Consider the following 19,301-nt stretch of genomic DNA (forward strand, 5'->3'; position numbering starts at 1 on the left):
GCAATTCCAGTGAATAAATGAAAATACTACTTATACTAACTGCTTGACCAAGGTGCTGCCACTTCCTTTTGCACTGGCCTCCAGACCTCCGGGTGGTCACCATTGCACAGTAATCTTGTGCAAGTTGGTTCCAGCGTTTCTTCATTTCTTTTGCTGAAACTTTTTATGTGATCTCTGTTGGTGTCCAGCTCGTGCCATCTGGCCTCAATTACAGTAACTAGTGCCTCCACTTCCTCTTGTGTGAAATTCTTGGTCCTTGAGTTGCATTGCATATTGCAGTTCCGATTTTTTTTTTTTCTACTGAGAATTAAAGTTCTCACATACAACTGGGTCTTTAAAAATGGCCGAATGCAGACCGGGAGGCGTACTGGGCATGCGTGCGCCCACAGCAGTCACGTAAAAAAACGGCATTTTTTTTGCGCATGCGCAGAAGAGGTGAGGTAGGGGGGCATAGTTTTTTCAGTGCAGACATTAGGCTCCACCCCCCCCCCCCCCCCCAAAGCTAAAGGACAGGGTGCACGGCGCCAATTTCAAAAATTAGAACGGGGAAACTTGCATGTTATTCTTTGGAATCCGGGTAAAAAAAAAAACAGGCGTAACTCTTGAAATATGCAAAAAAAACGGCGTTGCGGAGAATTGAGCCCATAATCTCCTTATTTTTGAGGGTTCTGTGATTATTTAAAACTGCACTGTCAGAGTGGCTTTTATTTTCTTGTATTCAGTAAAACTCCCCTCATCCGTAGAATTTTTTTTTTCAGCGGTCAGTTTTGATTTGCCCTGTTTTCATTGAGTGGGGGAGAGAGGAGAGTCACTTGACTTTTCACATTTGCAACTTGCATAATATGGCGCTGTTGCAGTTCGGATAGAAGTTTGAATTCTTGGGAGTGGAGGCATATAAGGCGCTCTCTTTGTTTGAACAATTAATGAAGGTTGCGCAGAGGATGTTTTTACAACTTACATTTGTTGGAAATCCACTTGGGAGTGCAACGGTTGCTGTCAATGTAACTAAAATATTTTATTAATTCACACATGGATCCACCTCTAGATGCGGAAGTTCATTAGTGTGCGATTGCTGTTCTCTCCTTCTGCAGTGTACCTTTTCAAACGCAGCTCTCTTTTTTTTTTAAATTGAAAACAATCCTGGACAATTAACATGTTACAAACCTTCCTTGTACAAATACAGTTCCAGTTCCCAGTGAAGGAGGAAAAAGCAAAAAAAAAACAGCAAATCTGAAACAAATAGAAAATGTTGGAAACACAACCGGTCAGTCAGCATCTGTGGAGAGAGCAGGCATTCATTGTTTTAGGCTTGACTGTTTAGAATTGAATATGAAAAATGAACAGGCATTTTCATACAATCTGGGGGGGGGTGGGGGAGGGGAAGAAGGGAGTAGAAAACAGATAGGGAGGATGTAGCCCGTCCTCTCAGGCAATGGAAGGAAGCATCAAAGAAATTAAAATCTTAATAAAAAACAAAGAACACATGAATAGCTAAGCCAGCATGAGGCACACCTATGAGAACAAACAAGGGACAAATTGGAACACAGCTTATGTTTCAGGCCTAAAATTAAAACAGAAACTGCTGGCGGCACACAGTAGGACCATCAGTTCTGAACAGAGAAAGAAATGGGTTGCAGCCCCAATCCCATCACTGTTCTGACAGTGTTTCCACCCCAAACTTTAACTCGTTGCCTCTCCTTTCCCCTGTGGAAATATGCAGACTATGGCAACATAAAATGGAAAGTCCCCGAGAGTAAGGTTAAGGTGCCTTGAACATAAAATGAATTACCAATTGAAATGTGATTAGTCATGCTTCCCTAGCATCACCAGTAACTAGAATATACTAATCAGCAGCGTATAGACAAAATGTAATCAAGGAAATGGGACAGATTGTAACTAGAATAACCCAATCACCAGGGCACAGACAAATGTGTATTCAAAGGAGATGGGCCAGATTATAGAATAGTATAAACCAGGAGGGAAAACCCCACCTAGGCAGCGAGAACCTAGGAGCAACACTCGGCAGAAGTAGGCACCAAGGACGGAAGAGAGTTAGGATGGGACAGATCATCCAGGGACCTATTGGGTAACTATAAAGTATAAGTGGTGAGTCTTGTACTACTTCTGTATTAAAAGAGCATTAACGGTACCGCAGTTATCGAGTGTGTCATTTGGTATTTAACTCAAGAACCGTCGCAGGCAACTACTAGTCACACGACTAGCGAAATTGCCGTTCAAGCAACAATGAAATTGAAGACTGGAGAGGAGGGTGCGGGGAATCATGTTCTGAGAGATGTTGGAGAGGAGTGAGATGGACTAGTAAAGGGACAATTCTTGAGAATGCTCAGCTGAAGAAAAAGGACATTTTGGAAGCTATGGTTTGGAAAGCAGAGTCGTTGGAGCAGATGAGATTGAAAAAGGAGTGGAGTCTTTATGAAGCATGGTAGAAAGAAGTACACTCTAGATAGTTGTGTAAGTCAGTGTGCTTGTATAGATGTCTGCAAAGCCCATTGCCAAAGAGAACTTCAAAATGAGAAAAATGAATGAAAGAGTCGAAAATGGAAACATAGTAAATTAACTACTCGCATTCGGAACAAAAGAAGGAAGCAGCACCATCAATATAATGGCAGAATAGATCAGGAAAATGGCAGAATAGATTAGGGTGGGAACCTGAGTAGCATTGAAACAGTGTTTCACATATCCTACAAAAAAGACGGGCATATCTGCAACCTGTATGGGTTCCCAAAGCTACATCTTTTATGTGGAGGAAGTTAGCGCCGATAAACGAGTTTGGCAGGCAGCGAAGAGTGGTATTAGATGATAGTAGGTTGGAAATGTTTTTGACGGTAAATTCTGAAGGCCCAAAGACTGTCTTATGGAGAGTTAGAAGTGTGTATTGATTGTATTTCCATGGTGAAGAGGAAACAATTGGGCTGGAGAGCCTGAAATAGTCCAAACGCAAGACTGTATCAGAAGTCACAGATGTAGCTGCAGAGATGGGAAAATTGGATTGAGATAAGACAGGATGAGTTTGGTGGGACAAGATCAAGCTGAAGCAATTGGTGTACCAAGATAGTCTTGTTGGTACAGGTTGAACTTCCCTTATCCAGAACTCCCTTATCTGGAACCAGCCCTCGTCCAGAACCATTCCCGGCCGCTCTGATATGACAAATTGAAGTCCTTCTTCGCTGCCGACTCCCGCAATCGCTAGCCTGAGCCTGTGATCCACCGCCCCCCCCCCCCCCCCCAATCATGATCTCTCTGCTGCACTCCCAGCCCCAAGTCATCCAGCCCTGCTATCCCCTTGCTCAGTATCTATACCATCCAATTTAACGTGACCACCCCTCATCCTGAAAAATCCCTTATCCAGAACAGGCCGGGTTCCGGATAAGTGGGGTTCAACCTGTATATCTTGTAGAGGAGTTTGAGACCACCTGCGCTGGGCGAGAAAAAATGAGGCAGTGGTGGTAGGGCGGGGGTAGGAGGTGCATTTCTGAAAGAGATGCTATCAATTACTGAGCAGTAATGGTTTGGTGTTCAGTAGTGGGGTCATGGAGATGGGAGGATTCATTAGAGAGTTGGCGGTTGGCTTTAACCAGGTGCTCCTCCTAATAAGAACATAAGAAATGGGAGCAGGAGTAGGCCATTTGGCCCCTCAAGCCTACTCCGCCATTCAATAACATCATGGCTGATCTGATCCTGACTTCAACTCCACTTCCCTGCCCACTCCCCATAAAATTTTGCTCCCTTATCGCTCAAAAATCTGTCTCTCTCTGCCTTAAATATATTCAATGACGCAGCCTCCACAGCTCTCTGGGGCAGAGAATTCCATAAATTTACAACCCTCTGAGAAGAAATTCTTCCTCATCTCAGTTTTAAATGGGCAGCCACTTATTCTAAGACTATGTCCCCTAGTTTTAGTTTCCCCAATGAATGGAAATATCCTCTCTGCATCCACCTTGCCCTCTCATTATCTTATCAGTTTCAATAAGATCACCTCTCATTCTTCTGAACTCCAATGTGTATAGGCCCAACCTACTCAACGTATCCTCATAAGTTTACCCCCTCATCTCCGGAATCAACCTAGTGAACCTTCTCTGAATGCAAGTATATCCTTCCTTAAATGTGGAGACCAAAGCTATACGCAGTACTCCAGATAAGGCCTCACCAATACCCTGTACAGTTGTAGCAGGATTTCTCTGCTTTTATACTCCATCCCCCTTGCAATAAAGGCCAACATTCCATTTGCCTTCCTGATTACTTGTTATACCTGCATACTATTTGTGTTTCATGCACAGGGACCCCCGGTCTCTCTGTTCTGCAGCACTTTGCAATTTTTCTCCATTTAAATTATAATTTGCTTTTCTATTATTTCTGTCAAAGTGGATAACCCCTCATTTTCCCACATTATATTCCATCTGCCAAGTGCTCAAAGTCCTGTAGCAGACAACAACAGTGCCCCTTTTGTCAGCAGGTTTAACAATGGAGAGTTGTGTTTTGAATCTCTCATATTTACTCACTTTTTTCATAGGTGTGCATCTCTCTGCCATGGCAATATAAATTAAAGGGTATAATTTTAAAGTAGGTGCAGGAACAGACACACCTGGGGGTGTACCTGCACAAATTTTATGAAGGTGGCAGAACAAGTTGGGAAGGCTGTTAAAAAGGCATACGTGGATCCTTGACCTTATCAATAAAGACATGGAGTTCAAAAACAAACAAGTTATGCTAAACCTTTTTTTTAAAACAATGGTTTGGCCCCAGCTGGTCAATTCTGGACACCGCATTTTAGGAAGGATGTCAAGGCCTTGGAGAGGGAGCAGAGGAGATTTACTAGAATGGTACCAGGGATGAGGAACTTCGTTTATGTGGAGAGACTTTATAAACTGGGATTATTCTCCTTAGAACAGAGTAGGTTAAGGAGAGATTTGCTAGAAGTGTTCAAAATCATGACTGGTTTCAATCGAGTAAATAAGGAGAAACTGTTTCCAGTGGCTGAAGGGTCAGTAACCAGAGGACATAGATTTATGGTAATTGGCAAAAGAATCAGAAACGACATGATGGGGAAAAAAATTACCCAGCTAGTTGTTATGATCTGGAATGCACTGCCTGAAATGAAAGGGTGGTGGAAGCAGATTCAATAGTAATTTTCGAAAGGAAATTGGATAAATACTTGAAGGGCAAAATTTCATAGGATTATGGGGAAAGAGCAGGGAAGTGGGGATTAATTGGATATCTCTTTCCAACAGGCATGTGGGCCGATGGCCATCTCTTGTGCTAAAAGATTCTATGATGGCTATTTACATAATTTTGTTTCTGTAATTTCTTAATTCCACTGAAATGTCCTCTGGGATTGTCATTTTTTCCTCCCCACTCCCCTTTTTCTTCACATTCTTGTAAAATAAAGGAACAAACATTTTAAATTTGTAAGGAAGAGCCCGGCCTTCTCTTTCCACAAATGCTGACTGACCACCTGTGTTTCTAGCATTTTCTGTTTGGTGAACTGACTAATTCTTACTTTGATTGCTCTTTTACTGAAACAGTGATGCAAAACTAATGTGACCAAGGATAGAACCAAAGAACCAGTATAATCAGGAAAAGATACAGATATGCGAGAGGTTTTGCAGAAGTCCGACTGATGATTTTCTGTGCGTATAAGTGAACAGCAACAGCTCTCCAGGTTGTATGGTGTCTTTAAAAATCTCATTTACAATCTGAACCTTAGTGAGGATTGGCAGAATCTTGAAATTTCTGCTCTTAGTAGCTTGAAAGGAATATTTAGCCTCTTCAACCATGTTTTGCGATATAAAAGCTGTTCATTTTTCCTCACCTATTATCTTTCTATTTGTGTCTGAAGGAGGATTCTGACAGCCAGAATCCTATTGTCGAGGATAATCTAAAGCTCCAGGAAGCAGTGAAATTTTGGATCAGAGAAAAGAAAATTCAAGAAATCCTTAAAGGTGTTGTAGACAAAAACAATATTGTCGCATTTAAATGATAAATTCTGTGGGTTTTTTTTTAAAGAAAAATAAGAATGATTCTCCAGTTGGAAGCAAATTTGTGGTTAATTCTTTGAAGCTAAGTATGAAATGCTAAGTTTTACAAACCAGTGCTGATTGTGGGGAAGCCCAGAAGGTCTCTTTTATTTCAGTAACTTGCCATTGATTCAGCTATAATACAAATATGCATTGTTTTGCTTTAAACACTGGGAGAGGAAACTTGACCTGAAATGTCTCATTAAATGAACATCCTTGTACAAAGACAATTTATCTTTCTCCCCCCTCCCACCCAGATCAATAAATGGGACTTAGGTTGCTCGAAAGTATTAGACCCCAGATCCTTCCATTTCATCCATTCCCCAGGGTTCTCTTCTCTTTAACCCCTTAGAATTCTTCCACATTCTTTGGATTGCCTTGAATGCCTGCTGCATTGTCACATGCCAACCTTACTTGGTTCATATTATTTGTAAGATACAGACGTATCTTTTTTTTCAATTGGGCTCTCGATGTTGGAATGTTTGATACTTACTCGAAGCAAATATCGTAGAATCGTAGAATAGTACAGCACAGGCGGAGGCCATTCGGCCCATCGAGTGCCCCGAAAATAATCCTTTAGCCAACTGTAGTGCTGAGAATTTTTTTTTTAATCTCTGCTTTTTGGGACTGTTAAATAAGCCACAAGTATACAGTTATGACTTATGGTTTGCTCATCAGTTAAGTCTGATACAGCATGAGATACATGCAACAACTTGTATTTTTATAGCACCGTGAACATAGAAAATGGTTCAAGCCACTTAGCATAGCAGGGGAAAAAATAGATAAAAGGAATAAAAAAAACAAGTGAATGTCGAGCCATGGTGCAAGAGTTTGAAGAGGTGACCGAAGACCTCTGAATTTCTGCAGTATCTCGTGGCCATATTCTATGGGGAAGGAGAATGTATGCGTCTTCCCCAGTCACTAGTGGCACAATAACTGCATTCTCTGCTTTGATATGTTAAATAAATAACATCAGTACAGAAAACACAAAATCACATTGAGTTCCAAATGCCCATCAATTGATATTGGAGACCACTTCCTTGAAAAGGGTTTCCTTGTCAGAATAGGATTCACCACCACATTTTAGGTGGCTGCCAGTTGTTGTGATTTTGTTCATTGCTTTATTGTAACTTGTGTGTGCTGAGTTGGAATGTTGGCTAGATTTTTGTATTTTCCATAAACTGATCACTTCTTTGATTTTACTGCCAAATCATGTCTTTTAGGTCCATACAGTTTGCAGGGGCACAGGGTGAAGATCTACCAACCAGATTCTTCTGAAGAGTGGACCCTCGCAGTTGTTGCACATCATGACCCTGCTACACGTACCATGGTGGTTACCACAGAACAGGTGCAATATGATGTTGACTTTAAACGATTGTGACAGTTTGCCATTCCATTAGACATGTTCCACCTGGAAGGTACAAGTTTGCATTTCAGGGTTGTCTAGGACTCTGATCAATTAATTTATTTTGGCTGGAGAAAGTTAGTGTCTGTCCTTGGTTGGGTCTTGTGGACATTTGATATTTATCCTGAAGGGTGAGTAACATCGCTAATGTCACGAGAGAAATCTTTGCTCATATTCTCCTTGCCTAGGATTTTATGTGGCGATTGGATTTTGAAAGCAGCAAGATGGATAATGTGATCTGATAGTAACATTGAGCCAAGGAGCATACTTCATACTTGGGGGGAAAAAAAGTGCCCTAGGAGAATAATCATGGATTACATAAAACACCTTAGGTGTTCTCCAGGTCATAAGGCATTTGTGGAGCTGATTCCAATCCAACCTGCTTTCAGAAGGAGGTGGCTGGTCAGCAACAAGCTACTGGGCTCAATGATGTGACGGGGCTGAGAAATGGAGAGAAGTGTTGATGTGGATGAATGAGAACCCTAATGCTGTAAGATCACAAGATCAATACATTTGAGGAAGGATATCTTAGCTCATCCATCTAGAAAGACTCACAATCTTATCACTGCAACTGTTCAAACTATTTTTACTGGCCAGTAGCTGATGAGAAAATGTTTGATTGTCTTTCTGGTCTTGATTAGCTTTTGCTGCAGTTCCTTTATCTTAGTGGAAGTGTTCTTGGCGATTACCAAAGAAAAAGTTGAAAAATGTAAGAATTTGAAATTTGTTGAAATTTTACAAGATCTACATTTATTTTCTCTCACTCCCACAAAAAACTCAACAGGCATTCTGTTGCAGTGTTTACTCTTGAAACTCTGTGACTATATGATATAGAATTCACAGAATAACCAAAACAGTATTCAAATGTTACATGGGATGTCTAATTTGTCAATAACTGCCTTTGGGCCACTGTTGACACTGGTGCAGGAAATATCTAACCTTGGATTGAAGTGCGACACTATTTTGTAAACCGAGGAGGAGGACAAAGTGTAATTTTTCAATAAATTATATTTAAAGACATGAATGTTTCTACTGCTGACTTGCTTTTCACAATAGGAACAGCAGACAAAGACTGTTGATCCCCTGCGGATTTATATCACACTTGTGGATGAAGCACTCCAGTTACTGAAAGGGGAAGTTGGGATCCTGTTTAAAAACATAGAGGCAAATGAGAGCAATGCAGCAACGGTAAGTGTTATAAGATCTTCTTGTAATTTTTGAAAGGGTATCAAATCACTATTGATCGATACCCACATGCAAGGTGGTGACCTGGTCCCATGGTTCTGGTGGTACTTCCAAGCCAGAACGAGACAGCCCTGCCCATAATAGTGCATAAAGCTTTGCTCGAGTAGCGTGGGAGTTGAACCATACCATCTTTAGTGTGTTGGTGCTATGTGATGGTGTGTACGCTAAACCATTAAACATTTTTCTCTCCATACACTCTGAGCAGTAATAGCTATGTTTGCATGATATTTACTGATATTTTCCAGGCAGAATGTTATTTCCAGTAAAGAATTGGGTTTTAGTTTGATCCCAATTGACAGCCAAATTATATGTTCCCTGGGTGAGCTTGACTTGTTCTGTGTTGGGCTACTAGATCATTTTGTGCTGGTGGAGTGTTTCACCACCTGGGGATGGTTTGGTTGGGGGTGGGTGCTTGGAAAGTGGCAGGAACGCAACCTATTCTGTGAAATATATCTCTTTTTGATTGTTGAGTACCATTGTCGGTGCTCAGAGAGAAGACAGCAGTGTAAACTTATTGTTAGTCTTTCCAATTCTACAGGTTGCTCAAAAACAGGTATCTCAAAACTCCAGAAGCAGACGCAAGAAGGGAGCTGAGGCCAGTCCGCCTTGCAGTCCAACTAAAGAAACTGATGACAAGGGTAAGGCAAGAGCTACGGATGGAAATAAGGAGTGTAGTATAGTTGTGAGTAGTTGAAATTGTTTATTGGGGTTGGAATGAGGGAATTTGTCCAAAGCTCACTTTGCCAACTAAGCGAATAAGCCTTAGACTGTAGTTATCAAACTTGCCTGTGGGGGCCCCCCCAGCAAAAACTGGCACATCCCCAGAGTCTCCCCCATCCTAAATTTCGAAAGATACTGCCATTTTCCCAAGTGTTTTCATTACCAGACAGCAATATAAATGTGCTGGAAAATCAACAAATATAGAGAAATCTAATGAACTTGTAGACACTAATTTCTGTATAGGGTCCAGGCACCATACTTTGAAAACTTACAGCCTCAACATTTTAATTGGTGTCTGTCTAAAAATGATTCTTCAAGTCACAATCATTGTATCTCTTGCCGTAGTCTAGAACACTATATATGACTTCACTTTAAGAGACTGATTTATATCACGCCTTTTACGACCACAGGTCATCTCCAATCGCTTCACAGCCAGTGTGGTACTTTTGGAATGTAGTCACTGTTGTAATGTGGGAACCGTGGCAGCCAATTTGCGCATTGCAAGCTCCCACAAACAGCAATGTGACAATGACCAGTTAATCTGTTTTTGTTACATTGAGGGATAAGTATTGACCAGGACATCAGCGATAACTCCTCTTCGAAATAGTGCCATGGGATCTTTTACGTCCACCTGAGAACGTCGGCCTAGATTTATGTGCTCAAATCTCTGGAGTGGGACTTGAGCCCACAACCTTCTGACTCAGAGGCGAGTGTGCTACCCACTGAGCCACAGCTGACACATTTCATCTTGTCTCGTGAAGTATTTTAAATTTCCCTTGCATGCATAATTTATTTGAATTCATTATTTTTAGTATATATGTGGAAAGCTGTGGAGTTGAAACAGATTAGCAGCAGGGGGGACTATATTATTCATGATTCAGTGACGATGAGGAAGCCCCAGTAATCTTGTAATATTGAATTTCTAAGTGAGTTCTCAAATTTCAGTTGTGGATTAAATTTGATCCACACTTCCCAGAAAACAATTGATTTATAAGACACCTATTGTTGGATCTAATCTGTTCTGAACATATTAGAAAATGTTTGTCAATATTTGTGGATTGATTTGAAGTAGAGACATTGTCTGGTTGTATTTTTGTGTATGGACTAAATTTGTGTATTCTCCATAGATAAAAGTAAGGATAATCGTAGAAGAAAGAATGTATCTGATGGAGAGAATGAACCTGTACAAAAAAAGGTGAAAGATACAGACGCAATGGAGCCTGACAGCAGCAGTGTGCGCTGCTTGGCTGCTGGAGGCAATGGCCACAATCTGCCAAAGAGTGAAAAACCTGATGTGGAGCAAGGAAGCTTCGACTCCAAGAGAATTGGGGATTTAGCCTGGGGAACTGCTGACAGTGCTTCAGATCGATCTCGCTTTGTACCTCCGTCACAAGCAGGCTTGCGCTATGCCACCTATACCAAAGAGAATGGCAGGACCTTAGTTGTTCAGGATGAACCAATACATGGGAAGCCTTTCGTCCCGATAGCTGGTGCTGCTGCCCCCAGGCCATGTGGAGTGCCATTTTCCAATGCAGAGACTCTGAATCCTCAGAGCAAGAAGGGTTTATCAACTGATTCAGGCAGAACCTCTGAAGTACCGGTCTTGGAGCCTTCAAATCTTGTCCAAGATTCTGCAAATGCAGACATGCAAGTTTATTTAGGGACTGTATTATCTGACCATGGGATAAAAGAAAACTTTGCTGTTAATTCAGTATCCCAACAGAAGTTGCAGAATACATCATCTGAGCCACAAATTGAAAGTCCTCAATGCGCTTCGGTGATTCCAAGCACCTTCCAAGCACCACAGGATCACATGCAGTCCACTTTGCGAGTTTTCGACTCGCATCATCCGTCTTTCACAAACTTTGATGTAAGTAACAATTTTATGATTGCTTTTTGGCAGTACGCCTCATTGATAGTTGTATGAAAATATTGGATTAAAAGCAATGTTTTCCATGTTTTCAATGAGGCTGCGGGTTACTTGGAGATGTTCACACAACTCCAACCTGTTCCTTTGTTTTGTCTGCATTAGTTACAGACTGACTAATTATGCCTCTTTCCATACATACCCAGACATACTAGTCACAGAAGGGGAGGAGTGGAAACATTAATCAAAGATTCCTTCACAGCTCGAGAATGTAAGGATGATGTAGGCAGTGGTGCAAAAGCTGAATCTGAGAGTTAATTAATAAGATGGGATAACCTTAAGTTGTCAATGGATAGAATTGCAAGATTGATTTTTACCTCTCGCAAAGGTGCTTTAATGCTAGAGTATTGCTCATGTAATCCTCTGTTGAAATGGATTTGTTGAACAGATATCACAGATAAGTGCAATTATGGGTGCTGGCCAGTTCATCATGGGGTGGAGGGGGGACAGCGGATAATGACTCTTTTATAAGAGTTGCTTTATCCTGCGTGTAATCATCAGGCAATTCCTGTATCTTTGCACTCTGTTTTGACGGCAACTTTATTTACTTGCAAAAGATTCACTTTGATACTCCTTTGTCTCGGTAAAGATTTCATAGCATATGTATTTAAAGTATAACTATTGCCCCATTTCCAGGTTTTTGAGTGGAATCCTATTCTAGTCAACAAATAGGCTAATGGAAACACTGAATAGATAGGGCTGTCATTTGCGGCCACTACGGGCGCGTACGAGATGCACTCGCGCCCATAAGGGCCGCGCAAGTTCTGGGTTTTTGCCAGCAAAAGCGCACATGCGAAAATCCAAAACGTGTGATCTAGCAAGAATTTTCTTGACCGATCCAACGTATCCCCGGTAAAAGGGCATCCGCTGGCGCAGAGTACTTCTGCCCAGTGAATGTCCATGAAATTCTTGCACCTGGTAAAAGCAGGCGTAAGGCCTGCCTGCTTTTATCAGCGTAGGAGTTTAAAAAAAATAAAAATAAATTACCATTTATACATTAAAAAATACCTGTACAATAATATAAGTTTATTTTTATCCACTTTAAAACAAACATACATTTTTTAATTACATTTTTGCTTTAAATATTTAATTAAATAGCATTTTAATTTTAAATATTAATGTTTTTAAAAATTTGATATGTAGATGTATTTTGTGGGGTATTCCCATTGATGCTTATGGGGATTCCGTATATACATACGGAATCCCCATAAGCATCAATGGGGGACCCCCTTTTATTGGTTGGGCTGGCCCACGTGATCCCAGATGCGTTGCGTGCGCCCCTCAGATACGTGAGCCTCTTCCTGTGAGTCCCAGGTACGCGGGCACTTTATTTGTGGATCAGAACATTTCCCCACGAGAAGCCTCCAACTGCAAATTCAGGGCCATAAACTTTGTATCACAGAAGTGGGTTCAAAGTAAGTACAACCAAGATCTAAGAATTTTGTTCTTTTGGAACAGGGACTGTAAGTTCTTTGTGTAATTTTGTAATCTGGCTTGAATTTATTGTGTTCTTTGGACTGGCTTCATTTAACTGCTTGCTTCTATAAATGACTTTCAGAATAAATCTGTTTGGTGTATTAATCTATTATGAAAGTGTATGTTTGTCTTTGGCTATCTAGGGGTTGAGCTCTGGAATTCACTCCCTAAATCTCTCCGCCTGTCTACGTGTTTCTCCTTTAAAATGCTCCTTAAAACCTACCTCTTTCACCAAGCTTTCAGTCACCTGTCCTAATATCTCTATGTGGCTCAGTGTCGGCTCCTGTGAAGCACCATGGGACGTTTAGAACATAAGAATTAGAAGCAGGAGTCGGCCATTCGGCCCCTCGAGTCTGCGCTGCCATTCATTAAGAACGTGGCTGATCTTCTACCTCAATTTCACTTTCCTGCACTGTCCCCATATCCCTTGATGCCCATAATATCCAAAAATCTATCAATCTCTGTCTTGAATATACGCAAAAGACTGAGCCTTCACAGCCCTCTGTGGTAGAGAATTCCAGAGATTTATCACCCTCAGTGAGTGAAGAAGTTTCTCCTCGTCTCAGTCCTAATTGGCCGATCCCTTTTCTGAGACTGTGACCCCTGGTTCTAGACTCCCCAGCCAGAGGAAACATCCTCCCTGCATCTACCCTGTCAAGCCCTGTAAGAATTTTGTATGTTTCAATATCATATTTCATTCTTCTAAACTCTAGAGAATATAGGCCGAGTCTATTCCATCTCTCCTCATAGGACAATCCTCCCATCCCAGGTATCAGTCTGGTGAACCTTTGTTGCATTCCCTCAATGGCAAATATATCCTTCCTTAGGAAAGGAAACCAAAACTGTACACAATACTCCAAGTGCAGTCTCACAAGAGCCCTATATAATTGCAGTAAGGTGTCTTTACTCTTGTACTCAAATCCTCTTTTAATAATACCATTTGCTTTTCTTAATTGCTTGCCAAACCTGCATGTTAACTTTCTGTGATTCATGTATAAGGACACCCCAGGTTCCTTTGAACATCAACATTTCCCAATCTCTCACCATTTAAAAAAAAATACCCTGCTTTTCTATTTTTCCTACCAAAGTAGATTTCTCCACATTCTATTCCATTTGCCATGTTCTTGCCCACTCAGTTAGCCCGTTTATATCCCCTTTGGTACACTCATAATAAAGGATGAAACTGAGTACTGTATACAATGAGCAAATGTGACTTTAGCTCCTTTTAATAAGACTCGAGTGCAGGTACCTCGTGGGTGGCCTGTTTATATACTGTGCGCCCAAGGGATGCTGGGATCCCTTGGGACTCCAGCAGGTGGGCCCTCTGGTGGTCAGGTTAACACACTGTTAAATACATTACATCACTCCCCCGTGAAATCAACAGTACACTTATTTATAAGGTCAGACGATCTGGGGCTTTATGCTCCCTTGTCAATCATCTCTATACAAATGCGGGTGTGAGTGGGTTGGTCAGTTCTTCACTAGGCTGTTGGGCAGCTGGCCTTGCCGGGCTGCTGGGGATGAGGAGTTCAGCATCGTGGTCAACCATGATGTCAGTTGCCACTTTGTGTGTGTTGGAGGGTTAAAGTTGGTGGTGTCCTCTTCGGGTTGTTCGTATCTGTTGGTGAACCGCAATTTGATTTGGTCCAAATGTTTTCTGTGCGTTTGTCCATTGACCAATTTTACCTGAATCACCCTACTCCCCTCTTAGGCTGTGACCGTGCCAGCGAGCCATTTGGGACCATGTCCATAACTGAGCACAAACACGGGATCATTGATCTCAACATTGCGTGACAAATTTGCGCGGTCATGGTACACACTTTGTTGATGCCGCTTGCCCTCCACATGATCATGGAGATCAGGGTGGACAAGAGAGAACCTTGTTTTGAGCGCCCTTTTCATGAGCAGCTCGGCAAGGGGAACCCAGGTGAGTGAGTGGGGTCTGGTGCGGTAGCTGAGCAGCACTCTGGACAGCCGGGTCTGCAGGGAGCCTTCCGAAATACGTTTCAAGCTTTGCTTGATGGTCTGAACTGCCCGTTCTGCCTGGCTGTTGGATGCGGGCTTGAACAGAGCAGATGTGACCTGTTTGATCCCATTGCGGGTCATTAATTCCTTGAATTCAGCACTGGTGAAGCACGGCCCATTATTGCTGACTAGGACATCAGGCAAGCCATGTGTGGCAAACATGGTTCGTAGGCTTTCAATAGTGGCCGTGGACATGCTTACTGACATTATTGCACATTTAATCCATTTATGAGTCGGCGTCCATAATAACCAAAACATTTTGCCTAGAAATGGGCCCACATAGTCTACATGGATCCTCGACCATGGTTTGGAGGGCCACGACCACAAACTTAGTGGTGCCTCTCTGGGTGCATTGCTCAGCTGAGAGCAAGTGTTGCACTGGCGCACGCATGACTCTAAATCTGAGTTGATGCCGGGCCACCATACATGGGATCTGGCTATGTCTTTCATCATTACGATGCCTGGGTGAGTGCTGTGCAGTTCACATATGAACTTATCTCTGCCTTTCTTGGGCAAGACCACGTGATTGCCTCACAATAGACAGTCCGCCTGCAGGGACAACTCGTCTTTGCGTCTGTGGAACGGCTTAATCGCCTCCTGCATTTCCACTGGGACACCGGACCAGCTCCCATGGAGGACACAGTTTTTTTTTTACCTAAGACAGTAAAGGCTGGTCGTAACAGGAGACTTCTCGTTCTCAAATGGCTCCTTGACCATGAGCAAGTCCGCTGACTCTGCCATTTCCACCCCGGTGGTGGGCAATGGCAGCCGACTGAGAGCATCTGTGCAGTTCTCTGTGCCTGGTCTGTGGCGGATTACATAGTTGTATGCCGACAGCAGGAGCGCCCATCTTTGGATGCGGGCAAAGGCATTGGTATTAATCCCTTTGCTCTCAGAGAACAGCGATATGAGTGGCTTGTGGTCAGTTTCACACCAGAGCCTCTTTTTCAATCATGCTGCAGGCCCTTTTGGCCTTGGACAAACTCCTGGATGCATAAGTGGTTGCAAATTCACTGATTCATTAGCCTGTTGTAACACACACCCGACCCCATATGACAACGCATCACAAGCTAGCACTAATCATTTACAAGGGTTATACAGGACAAGCAGTTTGTTTTGAACACAACAGATTTCTGGCTTTCTTAAAGGCAGCCTCTTGTGAATTCCCCCATACCCAGTCGTCTCCCTTGCGTAGTAGCGCATGAAGGGGTTCGAGCAGGGTGCTTAACCAAGGTAGGAAATTACCAAAATAGTTAAGGAGTCCCAGGAACGACTGCAGTTCCGTCACGTTCTGTGGTCGCGGTGCGTTCTTGATGGCCTCCATCTTGGAGTCTGTGGGTCTGATGCAGTCCGCTGTGATTCTTCTTCCCAAAAACTCGACATCCTGTGCCAAGAAAACACACTTCAAGCGTTTCAACCTGAGTCCCACGTGATCCACCCGACTGAGAACCTCTTCCAGATTCTTCAAGTGCTCCATGTTGTCCCGACCTGGAACCAGTACGTCGTCCTGGAAAACCACTGTGCAAGGAACCGACTTTAGCAGGCTCTCCAGGTTCCGCCGGAAGATTGCCGCAGCCGACCGAATCCCGAACAGGCACCGGTTGTAGATAAACAGACCTTTGTTGCGTGTTGATGCAGGTGAGGCCTTTCGAAGACTCCTCCAGCTCCTGCTTCATGTAGGCCGAGGTCAGGTCCAGCTTGGTGAACGTCTTCTCTCCAGCCAGGGTCGGAAATGGGTCGTCTGCCTTGGGTAGCGGGTACTGGTCCTGCAGCAAAAAACGGTTAATCGTTACTTTATAGTCCCCGCAAATTCTAATCGTGCCGTCCTCCATGAGTACTGGGACAATCTGACTGGCCCAGTCGTTAAATTCCACCGGCGTGATGATGCCTTCACGTTGCAGCCTGTCCAGCTCGATTTCCACTTTTTCACTCATCATGTACAGTACCGCCCGTGCCTTGTGGTGGATGGGTCGTGTACCGGGAACCAAATGGATCTGCACTTTTGCCCCCTGGAAGCTTCAAATGCCTGGCTCAAACAACGATGGGAACTTGCTCAGAACCTGGGTACATGAGGCGTTGTCGACGCACGAAAGCGCTCTGATGTCATTCCAGTTCCAGCGGATTTTTCCCAGCCAGCCTCTGCCAAACAACGTGGTGCCATCCCCTGGCACAATCCACAGTGGGAGTTCATGTACTGCTCCATCATAGGAGACTTTGATTTCTGCACTGCCAATTACAGGGATTAGTTCCTTGGTGTAAGTCCTTAGTTTGGTGTGAATGGGACTGAACATGGGCATGTGTGCCTTTTTGCCCCACAGCCTGTCGAAGGCTTTTTTACTGATGGACTGCCTTGCCCCTGTGTCCAGTTCCATAGATACAGGAATAGCGCTCAGTTCCACTTTCAATATTATTGGTGGACATTTTGTAGTGAATGTGTGTATCCCATACACTTCTGCCTCCTCCGTACAAGTCTCCAATTCAGCCTGATCCACAGTGAATTGATCTTCCTCTGCAACGTGGTGGTTTGCAGGGTTTGTAGCTCGCCTGCTCATTCGTTGGAGGTGTCCCATTGTTCTGCAACCATTGTACGCATAGTGCTTAAAGTGGCATTGATGGGGCCGATGATCACCCCCGCAACGCCAATAAGGTGTTAGCTGCCTCTCATTAACGATTGATGGCGGACTCTGGGTCAATTGAAGTCGAGCCACAGCAGCTGGCGTGTATGTTCTGCCATGTACATTTCTGCTCGAGACTGATGTTACTTTATGCACAGTACTGGCCGAAACTTCTTTACTCTGCGAAATTTGTGTGGTGTTGTCGCTGGTGGACATAAATGCCTGGGCTATCATTATGGCTTTACTTAGATTCGAAGTTTCTACAGTCAACAGTTTTGTCCAATGCCCAGTACAAAAAAGTCTCTGAGCATTTGTTCGAGGAATCCCTCAAACTCACAATATCCTGCGAGGTGCCTTAGTTCAGCGACATAGCTTGCCACCTCCTGGCCCTCCGATCGTTGACACATGTAGAACCGATACCATGCCATCAAAACGATTTGCTTAGGATTTAGGTGCTCCTGGACCAGCATACACAATTCTTCGTAGGATTTCTCTGTCGGTTTTGCTGGGGCCAGGAGATTCTTCATGAGGCCATAGGTTGTTGCCCCAGAGACAGTTATGAGGATCGCTCTTCATTTTGTAGCGTTCCCGTCACCTTCCAGCTCGTTGGCCACGAAGTATTGGTCGAGTCTCTCCACGAAGGCCTCCCAATCGTCCCCTTCTGAGAACTTCTCCAGGATATCGACTGTGCTTTGCATTTTCGCGCGGTTGATCGTTGCCTCGTCGCCAGTTGGTACACTCATAATAAAGGATGAAAATGAGTACTGTATACAATGAGCAACTGTGACCTTAGCTCCTTTTAATAAGACTTCAGAGTGCAGGTACCTTGTGGGTGGGCTGTTTATATACTGTGCTCCCAAGGGATGCTGGGATCCCTTGGGACTCCCAACAGGTGGGCCCTCTGGTGGTCAGGTGTCATGCAGATTACACACGGTTAAATACATTATACCCTTGAAGCCTCTTTGCATCTTCCTCACAATTTATATTCCCACCTAGCTTTGTCCCATCAGAAAACTTGGATATATTACATTTGGCCCCCTCATCCAAATCACTGATATAAATTGTGAATAGCTGGAGCCTAAGCACCGATTCTTGCAGCACCCCACTAGTTACAGCTTGCCAACCCGAAAATGACCCGTTTATTCCTACTCTCTGTTTTCTGTCCGTTAACCAATCCCCAATCCATGCTGGTATATTACCCCCAATCCCATGAGCCCTAATTTTGTTTAATAACCTCTTGTGTGGCACCTTATCGAATGCCTTCTGAAAATCCAAATTTGCTACATCCACTGGTTCCTCTTATCTATTCTACCAGAGGTACAACGTCTCAAAATCGGAAGTGTCCGAAAACCGGATATTTTTGAGAACCCCATTTGATATTCAGTAAAATAAAATCCAGAATTATTGTCCAAAATCCGGCCGGCCGCAACTAATTATCAGCATAGCGTGCGATCGGTCCAAGCCTTCCCAAATGACCCTCAATAGTAAACTTTATTCTACTTCGTGTATTCCTTGTTTCTCTTATCCATTCAAATAAGTCTAAGATCGGCTACTGATTTTCTTGTTTGAAATCCGGAAAAATCCAAAAAACCGGCATGGTCTCGGTCCAGAGGTTGCTGGATTTGAGACGTTGTACCTGTAGTTCAGTGTCTGCTCTTGTTGATAAGAGGCTCCCGAGGTATGGGAAAGAGCAGACATTGACGACGAGGTTCAACACCGCCTCCAGTGCGCCAGTGTAGCCTTCAGCCGCTTGAGGAAAAGAGTGTTTGAAGACCAGGCCCTCAAATCTGCGACCAAGCTCATGGTCTTACAGGGCTGTAGTAATACTCGCCCTCCTGTATGGCTCAGAGACA

General features: G+C 43.4%; 1 protein-coding gene across 2 annotated transcripts in view; it reads left to right on the plus strand.

Annotated features, from left to right (window-relative positions):
* LOC139262960 (lysine-specific demethylase 3B-like) overlaps positions 1-19,301 on the plus strand; it is a 166,709-nt gene that overhangs the window by 34,946 nt on the left and 112,462 nt on the right. For both annotated transcript variants that reach the window (XM_070878346.1, XM_070878347.1), the window contains exons 4-8: positions 5,858-5,960; positions 7,259-7,383; positions 8,497-8,628; positions 9,224-9,323; positions 10,533-11,275. In XM_070878346.1, coding sequence (XP_070734447.1) covers positions 5,858-5,960; positions 7,259-7,383; positions 8,497-8,628; positions 9,224-9,323; positions 10,533-11,275 — 1,203 coding nt within the window. The remainder of the gene's footprint in view (positions 1-5,857; positions 5,961-7,258; positions 7,384-8,496; positions 8,629-9,223; positions 9,324-10,532; positions 11,276-19,301) is intronic.

The sequence above is a fragment of the Pristiophorus japonicus genome, chromosome 4 (assembly GCF_044704955.1).
Source record: "Pristiophorus japonicus isolate sPriJap1 chromosome 4, sPriJap1.hap1, whole genome shotgun sequence".
In the NCBI taxonomy this organism is placed as follows: Eukaryota; Metazoa; Chordata; class Chondrichthyes; family Pristiophoridae; genus Pristiophorus; species Pristiophorus japonicus.